A 25,139-nucleotide genomic window follows, 5' to 3' on the forward strand; every position below is an offset into this window, starting at 1 on the left:
CTCTTCACATCAGCTTTATGTTAAGATGCAAAAAAAAAAAAGTAAACAAAGAAAAGAACTGCACCTACTGTAAAACATGGAGGACGCTTGTTTATGTTCTAGGGCTGCTTTGCTACATCCACAATGAAATCTGAAGACTATCAAGGCATTGTGGAACGAGTGTCAGAAAAGGTAGATGTAGAAGAATTTGAAGAAACAAAGTATTGCTAGTTTATGACTGCCTTAAAGATTTTTTCTTAGTAAGTCTATTTTAAAGAGTATGTCAATATTTACTCAAGGGTACCATTTTACATGTTATTGTTGTAGTTAGTGAATGTGGGCTCTATGTGTGTGCATGTGCATTCTTATTAGGGATGTCACGATAAGGGCAATATCGTGATATCGTGATATTAAAACTGCCACAATATCGTTGTCGTCATGTTCACAATATATATATATATATATATATATATATATATATATATATATATATATATATATATATATATATATATATATATATATTTACAATATTGTGATGTTTTTTAAATATCGGCAACGCCCCCACAATATCGTGATAATTATCGTATCGTGACCTTCATATCGTGATATCTGGACATCATTACATCCCTAATTCTTATTGTGTTAGTGTGTGTGGTTGTTTCTCTTGTATATCTCTATCATAGTGTGGGTGGCTGAGCACTGTATTATGGGGTCAGCAGGCTGTTTCAGCGTGTCGTTCAAACAGCTGAACCACTAGCTGACCTCACTAATACATTTCCAACAGTTTTTCAGAGGAACTTTTTTTTTTTTTTTAACTTAATAGTTTTGGCAACAAAACTCCCACGCATGGCTTATGGGATAACATTGTTTCTCAGCATTTTTTATTTTTTTTGGCTCATCACGGCACAGTGGCTTGGAAGTATAAGTGGCAGATTATAAAATGGTTCAGCTTAATTAACTGATACAGACAAGTCAGGCTGATTCGTCTCACTTACTCTGTAATTTATTAGCATGAAAGAATGCATAATAGCGCACACACTTCACACTGGATGTGGAATGAAGCCTTTTTATGTCTTTTTATAAGCCAAATGTATTCTTTTTCACATTGATAATTTACACATGCAATTAAATAAAGCAGGATGACCTGATCAATTTAGAATGAATCGGATGTTTCAGATGAATATCACAGCTAATGTTGTGGGGGCGTTGGATAGTTGTGACTTAGCGTAAGAAGGAAGAGGTTGGCTATTAGCTTTGGTTTGGAGAGGATGAGAGGAGAGTGATTGGAAATTACGGCCGATGATGCTGTCTGGAGATATGGAGGTAAAACGGGAGGCGTGAGACTTGGTTTTGTGATAATTGAGACAAAAACAAGGCAGACGGGTAAGGACAAAAATGATAAGGTTAATAGAGGCATCTGTCATTTTCTTTACATCTGACAGATTCTTCTTTCATAGTAGCTGTCGAAGGAATCCTAGTTTGATTGGCCGTTGCCATGGCAACTCTCTTTCTGGTTATCCAATGCCAAAGCAGTAAACCGCAAACCAGGAAACCCATCAAAATTATAAACATTATTTTCATTCTTCTCGGCTTGTCTTTTCTTTTTTTTGCTGTTAGTTTTACACGGACACACATGCATGCAAACATGCCAGATTGCAAATGAAAATTCTTCCTTTCAGTCCTTCAGGCTTCTTATCTCATTGTCCCCCCCCAACACCCATCCATGCTCTCCCGCTGAGGTACAGCACTAATCCTCCATGGTGGTGGATGCTCTCTAATGTGTGTGCATGTACATTCACAGGAGTGGGAACGAGGAGAAGCTAATGGCTCTGCTTACACCGCTTAACGTCAACTGCCACGCGAGTGACGGCCGCAAGGTAAGAACAAATCTTTGCCACACGCAAAGAAAACTCAGTGATGCAGCAGCAGGAAAGTCGTTAGGGTGACATGGCCATCCACCTGGTGTGTTCATGTTATTGGCGGTTGCTGCAAAAGCTCACCGTTGACAGCTGCAGGCCTTGATAGTTTCAAATTATCCAATCGCCAGTAAACTTGAGCAGTTTTTTGTTTTTTTTTGCTGCATAAGCATTTACGGCACTCCTTGAGGAGCATGGATGTAAACAATAAAAATTTTATAAATTCCTTGAAAATTTGTTTTACTACCACATATTTTGAATTGTATTTTTCCTCTGGATAGTTGTGGTTTACAAGACGTAATGCATTATCAAGTATCAGTCTTCGGTACTCATCCTCAGTGAGGAAAAAAAAAAAAAAAAGTTGTATCTGTCTTGTTAAGGTGCTCAGTTTCTATTAAGTAATGGAAACAACCAAGACAAATTTTCAGGTCAGAATCGCAAATCCAAATCCTTTAATCCTCTCAAAAATCAAATGTACATGATGTCAATTCATCAATGGAACAGAACGGAAAGGAATAGTTGTCCAAAATTGAAGTTTTGATTCATACTAAATGTCTTACAGGTTTAGACAGTCTGGCACAGGCATAAGGAAGCACACAGACTGAATACACTGAAACAGGTGGGGATGATTGAGCTAAGGCGGTCACATTAGGGCAGGTTCAGACAATCACAAGGGTGAAAAAACACAAGCACGCCTTATATGAGGAGGTAATTACACACTCAATTGAGGAAATAATTATAGATCCAAAAATATTCATCTATATCCATAGCCACAAGGAAATAAGGACTATTGCTAGGGTCAGACCGAAAATATTTTGTTGCCTTGGTCCTTCTCCTCTGACAGAAAAAAAAAAATATATAAATAAAAAAATCACTCCTGAATTGAACTCCTGAAAAAGCTAAATGCTATCTTGGTTGACAGTTCAACAGCTGTAAACAATGCAATACAATAAATATAAGAAATTAGTTTTCCAGTTAAACTACTGGGAAGAAGTTTCAGCTTTCTCACCACAGCTGAACCGCACCAAAGTTTGCATTTAACTGGGCGGAGAACATCCTGTTAATTTGGTCTCCACTTTCATTACTGTGTTCGACCAACCTAACCACACTAATGGAGGAAATGAGCTACACTTGCATTGGTTGGCTTTCATATCCTACTTGACTTTGTTGCTATGAACCTTGTTAGGAAAACTGAAAGCAACCTCTGGGGCTCGTTTTACTATTGGTGAATGTCATATTGACGTTGCAGTAGCCCCCAGGAGCCGCCTTTTATAATTAATGGTACTTTACAGCTGTCGATAATGATTGTCTACATCTTAATTGCATCATATCACTGTCATACCTGTAATTGTGTGACAGCATCTCCGGCTGTCGTCTATCAGGAAGTTGTTGGGGTCTATTAGCTACTTCAAATTTCCAGCAAAATCCACAACATAAACAGAAGGGATCACTGAAGCTCAATGATGCTGAAATTGAATACGGCAAGGCTTCAGCGTGGTATCCGTCCAGTCCAAGCTTGTTCTAAAATGACCTCGTGCGGCATTTCCATTGCTCTTTAAATTGCTCTGACTAAAAGCAGCCATGCAGAATAGATGGAATATATTTTCACGCCAGTGCAATTTTATCCTTGTTATAAGTCTTAGGGGTAAAATTAATGGCTTGATGGGGATTACTTTCCACTGCTAACATGAATTATGGAGAAAATCCCCCTTAATGTGTGTAGATTCATTGTGAAATAAAGATGACACTTGTCATTCTCAGGCCCACACTATATGTGCAGCTAGTACAGTTCTGTAGATATACACAGGCTCATATTCTATTACATAAATGCATTCTTTTGTTTTTTAATTAAATTTTTGTCTTAGTTTTTAAATTATTTTTAATGTATTTTTTATTTTTAATGACTTTTTATTTTTATAGTTGGTTTTTATTAGATTTTTATGTGTGTGATTCTCAATGTGCAGCACTTTGGAAATTCTCGTTTATAAAATGTGCTATAGAAAGAATACAGTGGATTGGATTGATTACGTAAATGCCATTTGCTGCTATTAATAAGTCTGATATAAAATTGGCCAATGTGTTGTTTGCATGTATGAATATGTGTATGAGTGTGTCCACCGTGTTTGAAGGCCCTATAAGTGTAGACATTAAGCCAGTTGAGTAAAGAGAGTATTATGAAATTGCCTCTCTTGAATTCACACAGGCACACATGCACTCATTGTTTCTTTGCTTTCTGACAGGTTGCAGATTGTTTATTTTTCAGCAAACACATCCCATATTTGAAACAAAATATCTTTTGGGAATTAGCATTCTCTTGTTTTAGCAGAACGTCTCTTGGTGCCAGATGGATTGACAGCCAGGTAGACAAAGACAGAGGAAAACATGGTGCTTGAAGACATGTTTAAATACTTATTATGAACGCTTATTTTCCAAAAAGCACCCTGACAACTGACAGACTTCTTTGTTTGTAATGAAAAAGCTCTTTGCATGTCAATCATGCTGTGATAAAAGGTTTGAAAAATGGGTGTTGTCCGAGCCAGAAGGCTGGAAGTAAGAGAAAAGGCACGTCACAGCAACCCGTATGATTAACTCCTGACATTTTGCTTGAATGGAACCTCTAATTGGGCTGAACTATTGTTGTCACAATACCAACGTTCAGACTTTGATACTATACTTGCAGAAATACCTCATGCAAGGTTGGTTTTCGAAACCATCAAGAAGATCATAAAAATTATTTAGTTATCCTGTTCCAACCAGTGTTGTAGTTCTCAGTTTCTGTCACAGATTAAACCGTCTTAACACGTTCAGGGGTTATGTGTGAAAATATCCAAGTTAGGGCTGCTCAATTATGAAGAAAATATTAATCACGATTAATTTGGTAATAATTGAAATCACAATTAGGACAATCATTTCTTTTTATGGTACAAAACAATAAAATGTTTAAACGTAAAAAATATTAAGACATAAATTTCTTTGAAACACTCTAATTATGCAAGTTCCTTTTGGACCAATCAAGGTTTATTAAATTAGTCATTTTATAAAATAAAAAAAGTGCATATATATTAATTTAGATGATTCAAAATTAGTATTAATAATCTTTTGTTTTTGTTTAGGATTTTGCAGTTTTGTAGTTGTGGAGTGTAATAATTGAAATTGTAGTTGAATTTCGATTAATTGCACAGCCCTAATCCAAGTAGTAAAACTAGATTGCTTTTAATAATACGTTTTTGTTTGTTTGTTTGTTTTTAAATCACTTGCATAGATTCCATTCAGTGCATGTAAGCTCAATAATCTTTATTTCCTGAACGTTTTTTCATTTTTCATTTAAAGAATCACTCTAATTGTTTTTCGTTTTACTTGGGAATTGTTGCGGACATCATACATGATGATGTTTTGTACACTTAAACATGAAAACAAAATGTACCCAGTGATTGTTCATGCAAGATACTGTAGTACATCATATTGTGTTCTGGCAACTGCTGACAGCTCACAGTCATCGTTGTCATGGGAACATCTTGACAGGTGCATTTAACAGCGACTGACTAGGGAGAGGAAGAACAATGCAGTGGCGCAACAAAGCAGGAAGTGACACTGTAATAGTATAATAACTGGCTTTTTCAGTCGCTCTCTTGGATAGTTTCACACAGAAAGGTAAATACAGAAATTAGCATTATGCCGTTCACATCGTTTTTCCTGTCGCCTTTATTTCCCTCACTGTATGTGCTTGCCTTCCTCCACCCCTTGACTGCTTGCACGAAAGCTTTTAGATGATTAAAAACAACAAAGTAGAGGGGTCCTTTTTATTGCCTTTGTTCACTGGCAGTCTCGCGATTGCATGTATTTGGAATGAATCCACCAGGTCTACCATTGTAGTGATGCAGTGTGCCATGCTGAATCTTAGCATTATACTGTAACACACTCATTTCATTTCTCACACACAAAGCAAGCCTTTTCTCCCCACACAGCGTGCAAATAATGCAAGCGCCAGCAGAAAATGTCATCTCCAGCTATTCAAATTTCCGTTCAGAAGTCATTTACATTCAGACTTGTTCTCTCATATCATCTCGTATCCACATTTTCTCCGCACATTTTATGTTCTGTCTGTTTCTTAAATCACTCGCTGGATCTTACTTACTTGTGTTTTTTCAAGATGAGCACATGTAATGTGGTCTGATCATGCAAAGGAGTTGTGTTAACAACTTTAGCTGACCTTAACCTTGCCAGCTGTATTGTTGTAGTGGCATGTTATGGCTTATAAACACAAACACACAGTCGCAATCCTGCCCTGCAATTTGTCTTTTTCCTTTATTAAATAACCACTGCAAGCACAAGTCCTAATTGGCTGTAACTTGCTACGACGAAAAAAATAGGCGATTACAATTTTTAATCATACTTAATCGCATGACTTAACTCATGATTAATCGCAAATCTTATATCTGTTCTAAATGTACAATAAAATATTTTTTTCCAGGTTTTCATACTCTGTTAAGTTTATAGAAGTGGGGGAAAAAATGTTAAACGTTATGTTACGAAATATGGCTCCATCTTTTAGTCAATGATACAGTAATTTCATAATAATTCATAAAATTTAGTTAAAATTAAAAAGATGTACTGCACTGTAAAAAAAAATGTCTATTATTAATTAGTTTTGAGGTCATTTTTCTGCCACTAAATGGCATAATTGCATTTGCAAGATGTTCTTATCATATTCAGAGCAATCTAATCTTTAACATAAAGTAACCTGAAATTCTGCACATTTTTTAAATTGTAAAATACAACTTGACCCAAATCTTCACACGTTATTATTAAAGGGATACTTGACTCATTTAACAATTTTCAGCAGTGAAAAATTAATATTTTAGTCCAGAATGAATTTGATAACTTCATTTTTTTTTTTTTTATGTCCAATACCTTTCAAAAGTAATTTTTCTACTTGTTGTCGACTGATGATGACATCATCTGTACTGAGGAAGTAGGTAACGGCCAATCATGGCTCACCTGTTTTTTGGATGTGGTTAGTAAACTGAGCCATGATTGGTCGTGACCTACTTCCTCAGCACAGGTGATGTCATCATCAGTCGACAGCAAGTAGAAAATTTACTTTTTAAAGGTACTTATTGTACATAAAAAATAAGGACGTTACCACATTAATTATTAGGGGTGTTAAAAAAAAATTGATTCGGCGATATATCGCGATACTACATCGCGCGATTCTCGAATCGATTAAATAAAAAAAAAATCGTTTTTTTTTTTTTTTTTAAGAGCTCAGAATTGTTCATTCGGTAGTCTTACCGATTCAACGTCTTATCATCATTGCCTTTTTTTTTTGTGTGTGTGTGTGTGAATCGATTTTTAAACTTCCATTTTTAATGGAAAAATATTCAACAAAACGTCTGACTTCGGGTAAGGATTCACACCTTGAGCATGGAAGAATGTTATATGAACGGAACATTAAGCCTTAATATTTTATTTTAATGCTGTTCAAACATAAAACAGATTACAACCTCTATAAGACTGAAATTTCAGATAAATAAATAATACATTTTCATATAAATCTTACACTCTACAAGCTTACTGATTAGTATTTTCTAAATTTGAATGAAAAAAAATCTCAACAATCGACTTATAAATTCGTATCGGGATTAATCGGTATCGAATCGAATCGTGACCTGTGAATCGTGATACGAATCGAATCGTCAGGTACTAGGCAATTCACACCCCTATTAATTATAGTCAAAATGTCAACTTTTTACTGCTGAAAATGGCTCAATGAGTCAAGTATACCTTTAAATTTATGATAAATTTTGACATGTCTGCTGTGTGGGCGACAAATTCCCCCTATACAGTTTTTCCAAGTAAGGGGCAGTCATTGATTATGCGTTGAAAAAAAAAAAAAAAAGTCTTCTACGTTTTAATACACGCACACACACATCTCAACGCAAGATTAACATGATGCAACAGTACATGTGTGTTGCTGGTAGCTAGCGTGGAACGATGCACTGATTCAGAATCTGATTAAATCTTTACACACATTTGTACATGCTTAGTGTACCAACAAGAACGTGGGCAGAAAAGAATGCACGTCCGCACACACGCACGCGATGACGCTGCATTCACAATGAGGATGAGACGAACATGTCCTGCTCCTTACAAATGCTTCTGTCACATCTTTGTGACCTTTTTTTGTATCCCCACAATATCGTGATAATTATCGTATCGTGAGCTTCATATCGTGACGTTACATCCCTAATTAACAGTCTCCATTATCACAACGGCAACATTTTTTAATTGTTCTGCCTTACTGGATGGAGTGAGTACATTAGCATTGTCAAACTGGAACATCATGTGTGCGATTTGAGATCAATTGGGTTCTTATTTTTTCATAATAGAAACAGTATAATGAATAATGGGGGGGGGGGGGTATGTCAGCCAGGATCTTAGTTTTAGAGCAGCTGTAAAATACATTTTATGTGATGATTTTCATCACTTTTTACTTTGAATGAATCCTGGGTTTTTTTTGTTTTTGTTTTTTCCCCCCAATATTTCCGGTAGTTGTCCAACTTTGGGGAAGAATGACTTTTACTGAGACAACGCACTGCCAGCTGAAGCGTCTCATCTGTGTGTCCTCTTAAAGCATTTATTACTGCAGCTTTGAATCACTTTTATGGTGCAAGTCTATTCTTTATCACTGCAGTCTGGTTCAGGCATGGAACAATAACTTCCTGACTGCAGAGTTTTGACGTGACAAAACACCTGGCTGAGTGATGCTTCCGAAGTCAGCCAATGATTGTTGTGCGCCAATGCACAGATGCCAGTTAACATTTGCCTCTTATTTATGCCCCTGCATGTCTTTAACACCCACCTCCCGCTCATCTGCCCTCTTTGTGTCTCTCCAGTCCACTCCGCTCCACCTGGCAGCAGGTTACAACAGAGTGAGGATAGTTCAGCTGTTACTACAGCACGGAGCAGACGTTCACGCCAAGGACAAGGGGTATGTGCAAGTGTCCAACTTACTACATTCAAAATCAAGACATTCTAACAAAAAGGAAAAAAAATATAGCTCATTTTTCACAGTGTAATTGGCAATTTGTATAGTGACACATTTTCTGTGGCAATAGTGCTAGCATCAGTGTTGGTATGACTTCAGAACTTGCACAAACTTTGCAGCTCTTTAATGATAATGGTCAGACAACGTTAATTTTAAGACCTGATGTTATTACGCAGACACATTTGGTTAACTATGCTAAAAGTCATGGAGCCTGAAAGCCCATAATTCCTTCCTGTTACTTTGATTATTCAGCTTGTTTTCTCAAAATAATTTTTGCCCATTGCTATATTTACTTTCCTGAGTGATTTTAGCGCAAACATTTTGGAACGACATGCATCATTTAAGCATTCTGCCTTTGTGTTTCATTTCATTTATAATGTGAATTATAAAGAATTTTATGGCAGAATTGAGTAGGATATAGGTTCTCCAGTCTTATCTGGCTACACATACATATAGGTGCAGTATTTTCCTTCCTGTGTGTTTCAGTGGTCTGGTGCCGCTACATAACGCCTGCTCCTATGGACACTATGAAGTTACTGAGCTGCTGCTAAAGGTGACATGAACCCACATTGACACCAATTTCCACTGATCTATATTTACAAAAAGTCACACCATATTCTTCAACCATTTCCCTGCAGCACGGTGCCTGTGTGAACGCCATGGACTTATGGCAATTTACCCCGCTGCATGAGGCTGCGTCCAAAAACCGCATTGAGGTTTGCTCCCTGTTGCTGAGCCACGGTGCCGACCCCACCTTGCTCAACTGTCATAGCAAGAGCTCCGTGGACATGGCGCCCACCCCTGAGCTCAAGGAGAGGCTCTCATGTGAGTGTACAACTTTGTTTGCATCTTCTACTGTCTTCTTATGGCAAATAAGGGAGGAAGTGTGAACCTGCCAGTGTGGAGTAAATATTTTTGACTAGAAAACTCGTTCGAATGCGTTTTCATACGTATGGAGTGGACGTACTTGCAAATACAGGGTGACACACACACAAAAAAACAAAACAAACGTGAGCTTTTTAACAATCCAATAAAACCAAGAATAATGGGAGAAAAATGTTTTATTCATAATAATTGAAGCCTTAAAATTGATTCATACATGAAGATGTCATCTACAGGATGTAATTAAAAAAAAAAGTAAATTCCAAATGGCAAATTTCTTAAATGGCATGTATTAAGGTTTCAGTTACTATAAATAAAATATTTTTTCTTCCATCACTCTTGGTTTTATTGGATTGTTAAAAAGTTCCCATTTTTTTGTGTCACCCTGTACTTTCAAACATACTTGTAGGCTAAATGCTATGCTTTTTTTTCCCCCCATAATGCCATGGGATATTTATTTACTTTTACTTTTACTTTTTTTTTTTAAGCCTTTGGGCTACATTACATCGATACGTTTGAGAATTGAGTAAGTCAAAATTGTTTCTTAGTATTTTTAGTAGGTCAAATGCTAATAAAATAGCATTTTTTACTTGCGCATGCACAAGTCGATGCCCATGGTATTATTGGGGAAAGAAATGCTATGTTTTTAGCATTTAGCCCACAAAATTCTTATTCTTAAAACGTATTTACAAGTATGTTCAAATGTATTTTCGAATACATTCAATAGTTTGCCAGTCAAAATTTTTTACTCCACCTTGGCAGTTTCACACTTACGTACTGAATAGTAGGGGGGATTTATTTTAAGTCAACATACATGAGCAGAGTCACCTCAAAATGCAGTGTTTTAATTAATATTTTTTTAATGTACTAGTTTCCCTGGCAACATGCATCCGTAGCTAATGACACATATGATGCAATACTCCATCAACAATTTTCTTGATTTATGCATTGGTTGTGTGTGTTAGCCTGGGCTTAACTCCATTTTATGTCTATTGGAATACTTATGCTCAATAATGTTTTTTGTAATGATTTAGGCCCATGGGGATGACTCCTTGTTTCCGCTCTTGTTGTTGGCAAACAAAACTTTGAAGTCATGTTTGTGAAATATTGGTACCCTGCAGGATCATTGCAATCCAAAAATACGGTGTTGTGGTTTTGTTTGAACTCCATTTTCCCCCGCAGATGTTCTGTTACATAGTGTTAGACTATTTTCCAGCCCGCTGCAATCTGCATTGGAAGAAACCCGTCAGATGAACTCAAAAGTTGCTCGGAGTTACAAGAAAACCTTCACAGATATATATATTTTTTTTTTATTCTGCTGACATGTTGACATTTTCTGTGTACGTGTGTAGATGAGTTTAAGGGCCATTCACTGCTTCAAGCCGCTCGGGAAGCTGACATGGCCAAGGCGAAGAGGAGCCTGGCGCTGGAGATCATCAACTTCAAACACCCTCACACACACGAGACAGCGCTGGTAAGACACGCAACCATTGCACTGCACGCGCTGATCTTTATACCACTGCAGGGTTGTTAATGTGTGTGTGCGCGGCGCGTGTGTGTTTTCAGCATTGTGCTGTAGCATCACCACACCCCAAGAGGAAACAGGTGACAGAGTTGTTACTGAGAAAGGGAGCCAATGTGAATGAGAAGAATAAAGAGTAAGTGCAACACAATTTGAAAAATTATTTGATTTGAAGATGTCGCTGAGAAGAAAACATACGACACCTTCTTTCTTTTCCCCTCTCGTAGTTTCATGACACCTCTCCATGTGGCTGCAGAGCGCGCTCATAATGATATTATGGAAGTGTTGCAGAAACATGGCGCCAAGGTATGTTTTTATTCATAGATCGGTTCATTTTATTACACTTTGATTCTCTTTACATTATTTCTAGAATTGATTCCTCTCTGACTAATGCTAATTTGAACACATTTAAAAGTTTTCTTTTTTTGTTTTTATTAATGTAATGAAATTCTTTCAAATGGACGCATTTGTTGTCTAACTCTGGTAACTGATTTACAAAATATTCAACAAATGTTTGTCATTTGAATAGTTTTTATTTTATTTTATCTTATTTTATTTACAAAGATCTTTCACTAAGCATGTTCCTAAAAATTTCCCAAGAATGATAAGCTAGAGGTTTTTGCAGGTTAACGCTCTGGACACATTGGGTCAGACAGCATTGCACCGCGCGGCGCTAGCGGGCCATCTGCAGACCTGCCGGCTGTTGCTAGGATACGGGGCAGACGCCTCGCTGGTGTCGCTGCAGGGCTTCACCGCTGCTCAGATGGGAAATGAGGCTGTTCAGCAGATACTCAATGGTATGCTGGTGGTGTTGTGCTTTTCTTGACATGCCATGCCCAATTCCAATAAGAGTCAAGCCGAAAGGTCACTATTGTTATTGTTCTTCTACCAGAAGACACAGTGGATACAAAGTGGTGTCTACTGAGGAGATTTTGGTGGAGGGTGGGTGGTGCTGCGTGCAGAATACTGTCACAGCTTTATTTGGAACAACCTTTATTTGGAACAACTTCAGATTTTTTAATGTTCGTACAAAAAAAAAAAAAAAAATGGAACCTCAAGTGGCGAACGTAATTGGTTTTGTGAGCCAGTTTGTAACCTGAAACGTTCGTAAATCTAGGTAATGTCTGCCATTGAAATGAATGGCAGATCCGTTTCAACCCCAAAACTAAGTGTTTTTTTGTTTGTTTGTTTTTTTCGGTTTTTTTTTTTTTTTAATGCAAATACCTGTCTTCTATACATCTTTGTAGAAAATGTCCCTGTCAGGAACTCCGATGTGGACTATAGACTTCTAGAAGCAGCTAAAGCTGGAGACCTGGACACCGTCAAGGTAATCTGGTTATTTATAGTACCAGATAATGTTATTTGCAAATTTGATTGCATTTTTTGCATACATTTTGGTCTGTAAAAGCCGGATTTTGGCTGACATCCTAATTTTTTCTTAAAGATAGAACACCATTTTCATTTCTAACATAAAATATCGTTACCATCTTATTATCATAACTTTATTTTCAATTTGTGTCTTTCTACTTTACTTTCTTATCAGCTGTAGAAGCTCCGCCAACGCGGGTTAGTGTTCCCTGATTGATGAGTAAGATTTCCAGCAAGAGGTTTTCTTTTCAGATAGAATCAGTTGCGATGGGTACATGAAGGCAATTGTCTCAAACTCTTGCCAAGTTTATTTGTAAATGCATTAGAAAGAACGGAAAAGAAGATGCCGTCCTTTAATTCATGCTTAAATCTGAGCATATTTTTGGAGCAACTTCCTGCACACTCACAATATTTAATATAATGTGCATTATTTTCCACTTTGATGGCTGTGGAACAAAGTTATTGCTTTTGTTTGTGTGCTTGAGTTAATTTGTTCCATTTGTACTCTTTTTGTCTACTTTGATGTTAAATTAGTCCTTCTATTCTTAGAGAATGAGACAAAAAGGTCTCATTTGCTGGTGTACGGCTGGTTTGGGAGGTTAGGGTGATTATACCATCAACATTCTTTGTGTTATACACTAGAGTTATTCTGGGCAGGATATAATGAATTGATGTAGCTTTTTTGCTCCCCTTTTTCTATCACATACATTTAAGCTTAGGTGGGGGGGGTTTCAACAAATTTGAGAAAGTATTCCAAAAACAAAACTCTTGAATCTTTGTTTTAACTGATAAACTTCATAATTCACATCCCACTTCTTTCTCCCCCTGCAGTCACTGTGCACAGCCCAGAATGTGAACTGCAGAGATCTGGAGGGACGTCACTCCACCCCTCTTCACTTTGCTGCCGGCTACAACAGAGTGCAGGTGGTGGAGTACCTGCTGCACCACGGGGCCGACGTACACGCCAAGGACAAAGGGTCCGACACAAATTCATAAAAATCATCATTACAATAACAATTGCAGACATTGCCACAAATGAGATCATCGTTGTAAATTAACAGAAGCTCAATCATGTGCCTCCTTTTGGCAGCGGTCTAGTTCCCCTCCATAACGCCTGCTCGTACGGTCACTACGAGGTAGCCGAGCTGCTGGTCAGACACGGCGCTTCGGTCAACGTGGCCGACCTATGGAAGTTCTCACCGCTGCATGAAGCTGCTGCCAAGGGCAAATATGAGATCTGCAAACTGCTGCTGAAGGTAGATTTAAAAGCAAGCTTTTTTTTTCCTTATGTAGCCCAGCTCGGATATGCGTTCTCGCCCTACTTGTAGAAAAACACACATTTTTGAAAAAGACCATTTTGAGCAGTGTTTCTCGAACCTGTTAAACCGGATATAGATCGTGAAACAAAACTATAATAAGCAATGTAACCTGTCTACTCTTCAGTTTGACAATTTCTTTTGTGGGGATGAATGCGACTTATGACATTTAATCCGATGAATCCTTAAAATGTTATCTCAAATGGCACACTTTGGCTTCTGCTCTCTGATCCAAGTCAGGGCAAACAGTTTTGTAATACCTGGCAGTCACATCACTCTAAATGAGTAACGCAAACAAGTGTTGCAGTTTCTCATTCAAATGTGTTTTGTTGTTGTTGCTTTCATAATCACCTCCAGACAAGCTTACATCACCACTGCAATGTTGCCATATGGAGCTGCATAAATTATTAGAGCAAGAGATTTCAAGGCGTAGATGGGCAAATACACTCAGTGTCACAACAGGAATTGTTGTGCCTCAAGACTTGTTGTTCTGGAAAAGCTTCATTGTCATTGAACTTAGTGTTCTTGGTGAAAAGTAAACAACAAAAACACTTTCTGTAACATTAGGTAGACTTTATAAAAAAATCGAATGCTTTTCTGTAAAAGGCTGAAAAATAGAACAAATAAAAGACAATAAAATAACTAGCAAAACAATCAATTAAAAAAAATATAACGGAAATTTACATTTTTGTGTAGTTGAAGAGTACAAGCCCTCAGAAATGTGTGTGACCTCATGTTATCTTTCTGGTCCAGTGTAATGACAGTTCATCACATAAATTCTACTTTCTAAATGACATTCTTACAGACACATCATCTGCCTCATTTCCCCTAAGCACCAGGGTACACACGCATTCACGCTACCAATGCTTGTGTGTTAATCCGCTTGACTCTGGATGTTCTCTCTGAGTTCAGCAGTAGGTTTTCTTTTGTCTCCTCTGTTTGTTGTGTTTTTTTTTCATGTTCTTTTTTGTGTAGAAGATGTGCTTAGAATAAAGCCCCTTCTTCCACTTGCATCACCACAAGTCCACTGTGGGAAATTACCAAAATACATTCAGGGATGTTACAGTTATGCAAAACCTGGAAAAATTCCAGAATTATTCAATCTTATTTTTCATGTCTGGGAATAAATAATATGAATAATCGTCATGAATCCTAACTGTATCCCATTAAGAAGGATATTGTTTCATGTGGACATTTTAGTTTTTTGCCCTCTGTAAAATGAATCCTGAATGTTTTTTTCTTCTCAGACACTCAATCGTTAAATCTATGATTGTATCACTGACTGCTTTTTAAATGTGCCTCTTCATATATTCCCTGGACGGAGAATCAATATTAGTGAGTGCTAAATTTGCATAAAAGCAACTGTAGAAAGTGGGACGTAACAAAGACAAAAATGTGTTCATATACTAACATTTAGCAGCCAGACATGGATCCCCAAGGGAGTATTCCCATAACATCAGATTTAATGAGCAAATTTCAAAGTGTACATATAAATAATACATTAAAAGCGTTGGAGACATAGGAGACGTATGAGTGAAAGAAATGTCTGCTCTCGCCATCCACGGATAATGTGGCGCCTTCTGTCCTGTCTCTTGCGGATAATCCTCATCCTCATGTTATTGCTTGCTTAATTTAGGCATTCATTTTTATTTATTTATTTTTGTATTCTGTCCACAGCACGGTGCAGACCCCAGCAAAAAGAACAGAGATGGAAACACACCCCTGGACCTGGTCAAGGACGGGGACACGGACATCCAGGACCTTCTGAGAGGAGATGCGGCCTTACTGGATGCGGCCAAGAAGGGTTGCCTGGCAAGAGTGCAGAAGTTATGCAGCCCAGACAACATCAACTGTCGGGACACGCAGGGACGAAACTCTACCCCTCTCCACCTAGCAGGTAACAGGCACTTTAGTCAGCCTCGAATGAAGCCTGTGTTTTAACTCGTGCACTTCCAGTCATTTTCACGAAACCAGCCCCCTTCGCTCCCAGCTGTTTTACTGGATTTTAACTGATTTTGTAAGAATATTGTGTTTTATTTCTATAAAAACACTGGCAAAAACTTGCAACATCGCCCTGGCTGATCTCTCATACTCTGCTGCCACCCGCTGGCCGTTTTTTGTAATAACTACAATTGCTTTAAGCCACCTCTTCATTTCAGCAGCTGCATCAAAGCCTACTGTATCCTTTTGCATAAAAACATAAATACGTTTTTGGCCGTGAAGGACAACATATTAAATAAGATATGTACACGTTTTTGGGTTTGATTGAGTTAATATTGACCAGATGATAAGTTGAGCATGGTTAAACTGGATCAAAATATAATTTTTCATCTGTAAACATTTGCTTATTGCCATGGGTCTCTTAAATCTCTTAAATACATGTTCTGGCCACAGCAAAATGTAACCAAAAATGCAGTAAGAAACATGTTAAATTAAGAACTAATATTATTGTCTTTTTAATGATTTGATGCCATTAGACTGTGCAGGTGTACCTAATATTGTGGCAGTCAAGTGAATGCTCAATAATGGTGTCCTTTGAGGTTGTGTGAACCTTTTAGCAGAAATGCTGAACACTCTCAGGGACACACATAGGCAATCAATGTATAATCTCCAAGTCAACTTGAGAGGCACCACACTTGTTACAGCGCCTCAGAGGCACAAATACTTGTAAATCCATATTTCATGCATGCTGGGGCTGATAAAATCAGCAGTGTTCACTAAAACATGCTGAGCTCGAAGCTTATTATGCAAGGCAACATGGGCTCTGCATTTTCATGTATAACAATTTCCTTGAAGCTTCCTTATATTTGTTTTTATCTGGATATAAAAGTTCTTATCATTTCATATCTGAAGGTGCTGGCCCGATTAGGTTTTGGCTCATCCGCGTTTTCATGTGTGACAAGATCAAATTTTAATTTGGACGTGCACAGCTGAGCTCTGTCTCCTTTAGTGATGATAAGCTGTTTCTCACTATGACATGTGCAAACATGTTCTGCTTTCTCAAATACCAGTCCATCTTTCATATCATGCATAGCTGACAGGTGCATTGTTAATTGCAGCGGTCAAACTGAAACGTATAGTGTGTGTAATATTAAATATGAACCTAATGGGATAGGAAAGTCTTTCTGAATGGTGTGCACACCTTTTTCATAACTGTGTCATATGGAGCATTCCACAGTGGAGCTACGTGGATGTAGATCAATTTCCTATAGTTGTTGGCAACAGTATTATTATTATTATTATTATTATTATTATTATTATGGATGTTCAATACCACTTTTTTTCGGACCAATACCAGTACGAGTACTCAACTCCAAGTGTCGATACCACTAGTACTTTTGATATATTATTATATTTTCCCCAAAAAACCTGTAACAGATATTAACTAATTTGCTCCCAAAAACGTATAAATATGCTCTATTTTAAATGTTTTAAGTGTCCCAGCTCGACTGCAAAGAACGGTTGAAGAAATGGTAGTTATGGTATTTATTACACAACGGGCCAGCAAATCGCAGCAGAGTAAAGAAGATCAACCAGGAAAATGTTGGGAAAAAAAGCTCAATTACTCACAATTCTAAATAGATTTGTGAATAATGATGAAATTTAGCTAGCTATATTGTAATGCTAATTGCTGCACAACTGAAACAGACAGGAATATACTTTTTTTTTTCCCCTGATGAAAGGAAAGACTTTAATCTTTCTTTTGATAGGTTCCATGTTTTTATAGCAATAGAATATTCTGTGGGCCTTGCAAAATCAGTCAAAATCCAGTAAAACAGTCGGGAGTTAAGGGGATTGCTTCTGTGAAAATTGCTGGGAGTGAATGAGTTAAAAAAAATAATAATAATAAAATAATATCCCAATGTAGCATTTTTCCTGCATGAAATTAAAGGCAATTTTCTATTCTTCTATTTTCAAATTGCTAGTTCCTGATCATAAAACGGCCATGTCATTGCTGACCTTGAGTTATGTAGGTTAGTAGGATTAAGTCTCATTACTATGAAAAGCCAGAGGCGCACATTGAAATCCGTAAATTATCAGATTGTTGTCCGAATAATCCATCAGGATCGTTCTGTGGTTTGCATGCATGGTTGAGCACAGATTGTGATTTTATGAGAAATCATAACATGGAAAGTTCCACTAAAATTAAAATGAAAGTGAAGTCAGCGATTACGTGTAGGCCATTAAAAGTGTAAATAAACCCACATGAGAGGTTTTCGGGAAAAGAAGCCTGCAGTCAAGCCCCAAGGCTGCAATGCAAAGTTTCTGCTACAAAAATATTTTTCTGCATTTTTTAATACCTATTAACATTCCACCAGGCAGATAATTTAATTGAGCACAGATTTCAATACAAATCTTGAAGTAGTGGCAAATTCTTTTCAGTCTGTCTTCATCTGTTTGTGCTGCAGCTGACAATGTTGTATTGTTTCCACCTCGCTAATGAGCTGATTTCATGTTGCCGCCTCACGTTGCTACTGTTTACCGACCTCTTTTACTCCCACTGTGCCGTCTAGCTGGCTACAACAACCTGGAGGTGGCGGACTATCTGCTGGAGCATGGAGCTGACGTGAATGCACAGGACAAAGGAGGTCTAATACCTTTGCACAACGCTGCTTCATACGGAGTAAGACACACAACACAACAGTTTACGGTTATCACAATGACGAAAGATGTCATTTTTCTGCCGGGGGTCTGATAAAAGAGTCATGAAACACATGTTGAATGAACAGTCAGATATGTGTGTTCGAAAAGAGATGCACAAACTCTCGATTTAGCATCTCCCGCTGCTTCGCAGAGGGAGGCTACATTGTGTAGTTGGCGCCAAGACACGTGAGCGCAGAGTGAGAACAAGAAGATACTGTAGAAGAACAATACCAGAAACAAATGAGAGGTGGGAAAAAGAAGGATTATGATAAGGTTAATAATTTATAAGATTCCCACTCTGGAGCAAACATATTGTGTCGCTTTGGTTTTATAGCAGCACGTGTGCTCTTCTTCACTCAGTATATTGCAGTGGTCTCTTAAGTTCTTTTTTTTTTTTTTTTTTCTTTTTTTTTTAGATTTTTTTATTATGAATAATTTTTAATTGTTTAAGTAATTTATTTATTTTAAGACTACATTAAAAATGTATAGGATTAGGAACAAAATTCAGATATTCCTTCCATTCTTTTTTTTTTTTTTTTTTTTTTTTTTTTTCCCCCTAAGAAAAAAAAAATGGGAGAAAAGCCAGTGGTGAAAGCATGAAAATGTCAAGTTGTGCATGCAGTCGACTTGACAAACCAGTACGAGGGAAGCTCTTCAATATGCAAGGAGTCAATAACTGTTATAAAACTCCAGCCATAGCCAAGGGATGTTAAAATAATTTCTTAGCTGCAGATAGAGGTAAAGATAGCGAAGCTGTTTTTTGTGGTTGATTGCAGAAGCAGCCTTGTGGGAGATGCTATGATGGAGTCTCATCAGTGAAAAGGCTCAAACCCCCTTTTTTCTTTTTTTTTTTAATTGTACAATAAGTACAATAATTTAAATGTTTTTAGACACTGAAAACAAATAAAAATGGTTCTAATCTTGGTTCCATCTTCTCCATCATCACATTCAGCATGTGGACATCGCTGCCCTTCTCATCAAGTACAACACGTGCGTGAACGCCACCGACAAATGGGCATTCACACCACTCCACGAGGCGGCGCAGAAGGGACGCACGCAGCTTTGCGCTCTGCTTTTGGCCCATGGAGCTGATCCCACCATGAAGAACCAGGAAGGACAGACGCCGCTGGACTTGGCAACAGTATGAGAATTTCTTGAGGCATATTTCCAACAAGCAGTACAATTATGTGAATCTTTTGGTACTTTTTTGTGGCGTTGCTGACTTTATGTAGTTTATATAGGTTTTCTCTTGATGTAAGGGTGCTCTTTCTTCACGTCATACAGATCTTGTTTACTTTATTGCTGTAAAATGCTGCAATACCTGAAAATGACTTTCTCCAAACCAATCATAGAAGAAAAAAAAAATCCTGTTCATAGTAAATTTACCATCAAATCAATCTTTCTGTTGCAGGCCGATGACATCAGAGCGTTGCTAATTGATGCCATGCCACCAGATGCCCTGCCCAGCTGTCTGAAGCCACAGGCCACAGTGGTTAGTGTTATCTTTGATCAAGGATGGACACTTTGAAATAGCAAAGAAAGAAGAACCATATTGATTTGAAATTATATTTGACAATGAGTGTTTCACCCACTGTAGTTTTGTTCGGTCTCCGGTTCGAGTCCAGGCTCGGACCTTCCTGGGTGGAGTTTGCATGTTCCCCCCGTGCCCGCGTGGGTCTTCTCCGGGTACTCCGGTCTCCTCCCACATTCCAAAGACATGCATGGCAGGTTAATTGGGTGCTCCGAATTGTCCCTAGGTGTGCGTGTGAGTGTGGATAGTTGTTCGTCTCTGTGTGCCCTGCGATTGGTTGGCAACCAGTCCAGGGTGTCCCCGCCTAATGCCCAGAGCCAGCTTGAGATAGGCGCCAGCAGCCCCCGCGACCCTTGTGAGGAATAAGCGGTCAAGAAAATGGATGGATGGGTGGATAGTTTTGTTCGTTTAGAAGAGATGAAATCAGAACACTATTTTTGTCTTGTCATTCTGATTAATGTAGTATGACGGCATATTAGGGCCATGTATAAATATATATATTTTTAGAGGGTGGGGGCAATATTCTGAGAAAAAAAAAACTCGCAATGGCAAATTTGTGAGAAAAAAAATTACGAGAAATACACGTAGCGTCGCTACAGTCTCGTGAGGATTTGTTGGTACTGGTAGTTAATGGGACACTTTATAAAATGAAAAGGCAGTATGGAGACGGATTAATTCTTAATTTAAACTTTACTTGTCATACACGGCAGCTAAAGCGACACTTCCTGATCCCCTATCAGCTGACTAGAACTAACTAAACTTTGTCACTGGCCGTACCCAACGTTTCAAAGAGCAAGTGCTTAACATCATATGGTTAATCTCTGCTAAAGCAATTAATTACTATTTCCTTTGGCAAGGCAGTTCCAGTTGAGGTCACTCTCGTAGTTTTTTTGTTTATTTGTTTTTTGGTCTAAAGCAAAATAAAAACGTGATACTGAAGTCTTCTTCTTGTTTGAAAGTGCTGTATAAATAAAGCTGACTTGGCTTATTTGAAAAGCCGACAGAAAAGTATTGGCACAAATGTCCTAGTAGTACGCTACGTGTATTTCTCGTACGTTTCAGAGTTTTTTTCTCGCAGATCTGCCACTTTATAAACTCGAAAATTTGCCACTTTATAAACTCACAAATTTGCAAGTTTGTTTTTCTCGTAATATTGCCCCCCACGCTCTAAAATATATATATATATATATATATATATATATATATATATATTTATATATATATATATATATATATATATATATATTTATAATACGCTGTCATAATGTAAAATGGACAAATGTTTGCAAAAACTATTGCAAGTGATCTTGATGTAAACAGCTTGTGTACACAAATCACTAATCTGCAGCCTAGAATTACAATTAAAGGGGAGGTCAACCCCAAATTTTTCTTTACAATATATTGTGTGTACCCCCACCAGTCTAAACATGACATACTGTTTCATATTGTGTTTGTAGAACATGAATAAAGCAGTAAAATCCACCTGTTTTAATCCATTTCAGGGGGCGGCCATTTTGCCACTTGCCGTCAACTGAAAATGACATCACAGTTGCTCAAGGATTCGGGTAACGACCAATCACGGCTCACCTGTTTTCTGAGTTTGGTCATGTGATGTGATTGGTCGTTACTTGAGCTCTGTGCAACTGTGATGTCATTTTCAGTTGACAGCAAGTGGCAAAATGGCCGCCTCCTGATGTGGATAAAAGCAGGTGGATTTTGCAATTATTTAAAGAATTTTTGGAGGGTTGACTTCCCCTTTGAATAAGTGAAATATGAACATGGAATATTAGCTGACGCAGATAAGACAAACAGATCAAGCTTGTATGAAAGTAGAAAGGGAAAGTCAAGTACAATTTTCCTTTCTTGCGATTCCAACTTGCAGGTGAGTGCCAGTGTAGTGACAGCAGGCGCCACAGGGGGCGTGGTCATCTCCCCTTCGCCGTCGCCATCCTCCTGCCTATCAGCCGCCAGCAGCATTGACAACCTGACTACGCCCCTCGGGGACATCACGGTGGGCGGGGCCACCGGAACGGCGGACGGCGCTTCTGGCTCGGACAGGAAGGAAGGAGAGAGTATGGATACAAAAGCACACATTGTTTCTTTTTTTTAACATTTTTTTTGTGTCCATTTCATTCTGACATCTCTCCACCTTTTCCAGCTCTACTGGATATGACCATCAACCAGTTCTTAAAGAGTCTGGGACTGGAACACCTCCGAGACATCTTCCAGAGAGAACAGGTACGCACCACTTTTGCTTCTTAAAGATGATCAAGGTGAAAGGAATACGTGAAGTGCAAAAAGAGAATTCAAATTAGAGGCATAGTCAGCATCCGAAGACAAGGCGAGCAGGGAGATCAAGAGAGGGAAGCAGACAGACAGAGAGAAAGAAAAAGAGCGGCAGGAAGACAAATTGAAAGTGACAGCTGGCTCAAGTCCAAGCAGCAAAGTCAGGAGTGGATGCAATATGCAGCCTGTGTGTTTCTCCTAATTCCCCTGAAGGGAAGCAAGTCTGCATTGATATTCAGAGTGGCGAGATGGAGGAGAATGTTGTCTGTGTGTGGGGAGAAAAGAATGTTTTGCAACGTAAACAACCACTCACACTCGAGCTGTTTATTTCAGATGCTTTTCAACCACATTGATTCTTGCTGTGGTTGGCTGACATGGGGAAAACAAGTTGCTTGTTTACAACATATCGACGCAAATTCTTTGGGCGCTTATATATTCCTTTTTTTTTTTTTTTTTAATTTTACATCAAGTACCTCCTGGAAAAAAAATACATACAGTTCACTTCATTTAGACTTGTCTGCTTCTTCTTGAGTTTTTCTCAACACGTCTTTGTGCATGCAGGCTGCCGCTTTCGGCCCGCAAACATCGATGACAGCGACCCAGACGAGAGTAGATTAAAGCTCCCATTTAAATTGGAGAGTTCACTCGCCTCCCTGCGTCTCTTCGGCTGAACAAACTTCACCCGCTTTCGCTTTGATCAGTGCTCCATGACCGGCGTGCATTCATTAACCTTTCCTGCACGCCGTGCTGGACTAACTCTCATGAATATTTGTCAGCCATTGTCTCTGCAATAAGACTCCAATTTCATAGTCAATTATCGACTGCTTGCTTTCGATGACTCTTTTTGAACACAGTAAATTGTCTGCTTGTTTGTTGGATCATAGCGTTTATGTGGTCAAAGCACGTTTGAAGATATACATTAATGCTATTTAATATTTTTAGAATCGATTAAACTATTGATTATTCATTTTAATTCTTTAACTCATCCACTCCCAGGCGTTTTCACTGAAGCAAGCCCTTTCGTTCCCGGCTGTTTTACTGGATTTTGACTGATTTCGCAAGGCCCACAGAATATTGTGCTCTATTGCTATAAAAACATGGAACTTACCAAAATAAAGATTAGAGTCTCTTTTTTTTTCAATCCGTTTAGCAGCAATTAGCATTAGAATATAGCTAAGTTTCATTATGCACAAACTTGTTGAAAACACTGGGAAAAAGAACTTGTTGCAATATGGCCCTGGCTGATCTCTTATACTCTTCTGACACCTGCTGGTTGTTTTTTGTAATAACTACCATTGCTTTAAGTGACCTCTTTAGATCAGAAGCTGCATCAAAGCCTTCTGTATGCTATGGCATATAAAAAATTAAAAATAAATTTAAAAAAAACAAAAAAAAAAGTATAAATACGTTTTTGGGAGTGAAGGACAAAATATATAAAAAAAAAACAACTATTTTTACGTTTTTAGGGTTGAATGAGTTAATCAAGGCCCACAGAAATCAGTAAACAATTACTGTTGATAGGCTGAAATCAGAGGATTTCTCCAAACGATTACTTATTAAAATAGTTGTCAATTAATTTGATAATCGATTACTTGTCAATTAATCCATTAATTTTGACACCTCTTTACTTTTGACCGTCCATGTACAACTGTATTGCAAATTTGCAATTTTCCTAGTTTACAAATTTGTATGTTTTCCTGTTGTCCGAGCAGATCTCGCTGGACGTGCTGGCCGACATGGGCCACGAGGAGCTCAAGGAGATCGGGATCAACGCCTACGGGCACAGACACAAGCTCATCAAGGGCATCGAGCGGCTGCTGGGAGGTCAGCAAGGTGAGATGACATGTAAAGGTGCTCGTTTGACTGTCAGGAAGGTTCCTGAAACGCTTCATGTGCTACATTAGCAGCTAGGTTCAGGAACTTGTCAGTTTCTACTCAAAATTTCCTGTTCACTGTTGTGTCTGACATTATCCTAACTCCAAAACACAAAATACTACCTTACTATGTCATTACTGTGAGCCCTATTGTGTGTTGGCAGGTGCCAACCCGTACCTGACGTTCCACTGCTCCAGCCAGGGAACTGTGCTTATCGACCTGGCCCCAGACGACAAGGAGTTCCAATCGGTGGAGGAAGAAGTAAGCACACGGACACATGCAAATGCAGCTCAACTTCCAATAATTACATTTGCCCTGTGAATCACACGTTGTTTCAAGCAGCTGATGACACTTCAAATTGGTGTAGCTGTCAAGTAACTGTCAGTGAAAGCAGTAATAGAAGCAGACAGCAGATATCAGTGTGAACAATTTTAACACTAATGAGCACATTCACATGTAAATGAAACCTTAATATTCTTTTGCAAGTCAGTGTTTTAGGAAAGGTACTGCACTTCATTTGACGTTGAAATAGAAATACATTTTAATAGGGATGGGCAACCCGGTGTTGGGCTGGTATCAGCTGCCCCCTTGTGGCCGTTCAGGAACTAGAAAATAAAAGAATAGAAATTTCCATACATTTTATGCAAATATAAGGAAAATTATATATTGGGTTATATAGATATGTCTTTAAAAATAAATAAATAAATATATAAATAAATAAATAAAAGGTGGTATTGGACATCCTTTACACATTGTGAGTATTCTCTGT

At 38.1% G+C, this 25,139-nt stretch overlaps 1 protein-coding gene across 4 annotated transcripts in view; it reads left to right on the top strand.

Moving 5' to 3' along the window:
• LOC144002256 (poly [ADP-ribose] polymerase tankyrase-1) overlaps nucleotides 1-25,139 on the top strand; it is a 60,176-nt gene that overhangs the window by 31,195 nt on the left and 3,842 nt on the right. For all 4 annotated transcript variants that reach the window (XR_013278698.1, XM_077497313.1, XM_077497314.1 and 1 more), the window contains 19 exons: nucleotides 1,784-1,859; nucleotides 8,795-8,889; nucleotides 9,433-9,499; nucleotides 9,585-9,771; nucleotides 11,181-11,302; nucleotides 11,395-11,486; nucleotides 11,578-11,656; nucleotides 11,976-12,147; nucleotides 12,598-12,677; nucleotides 13,550-13,695; nucleotides 13,809-13,974; nucleotides 15,712-15,931; nucleotides 18,549-18,658; nucleotides 19,631-19,819; nucleotides 20,090-20,170; nucleotides 22,092-22,281; nucleotides 22,368-22,447; nucleotides 24,208-24,328; nucleotides 24,534-24,631. Coding sequence is in view for 3 of the 4 variants with exons in the window: in XM_077497313.1 (XP_077353439.1) it covers nucleotides 1,784-1,859; nucleotides 8,795-8,889; nucleotides 9,433-9,499; nucleotides 9,585-9,771; nucleotides 11,181-11,302; nucleotides 11,395-11,486; nucleotides 11,578-11,656; nucleotides 11,976-12,147; nucleotides 12,598-12,677; nucleotides 13,550-13,695; nucleotides 13,809-13,974; nucleotides 15,712-15,931; nucleotides 18,549-18,658; nucleotides 19,631-19,819; nucleotides 20,090-20,170; nucleotides 22,092-22,281; nucleotides 22,368-22,447; nucleotides 24,208-24,328; nucleotides 24,534-24,631 (2,371 nt within the window). In the remaining variant the exon portion in view is untranslated. The remainder of the gene's footprint in view (nucleotides 1-1,783; nucleotides 1,860-8,794; nucleotides 8,890-9,432; nucleotides 9,500-9,584; nucleotides 9,772-11,180; nucleotides 11,303-11,394; nucleotides 11,487-11,577; nucleotides 11,657-11,975; nucleotides 12,148-12,597; nucleotides 12,678-13,549; nucleotides 13,696-13,808; nucleotides 13,975-15,711; nucleotides 15,932-18,548; nucleotides 18,659-19,630; nucleotides 19,820-20,089; nucleotides 20,171-22,091; nucleotides 22,282-22,367; nucleotides 22,448-24,207; nucleotides 24,329-24,533; nucleotides 24,632-25,139) is intronic.

This window comes from Festucalex cinctus, chromosome 15, assembly GCF_051991245.1.
Source record: "Festucalex cinctus isolate MCC-2025b chromosome 15, RoL_Fcin_1.0, whole genome shotgun sequence".
In the NCBI taxonomy this organism is placed as follows: Eukaryota; Metazoa; Chordata; class Actinopteri; order Syngnathiformes; family Syngnathidae; genus Festucalex; species Festucalex cinctus.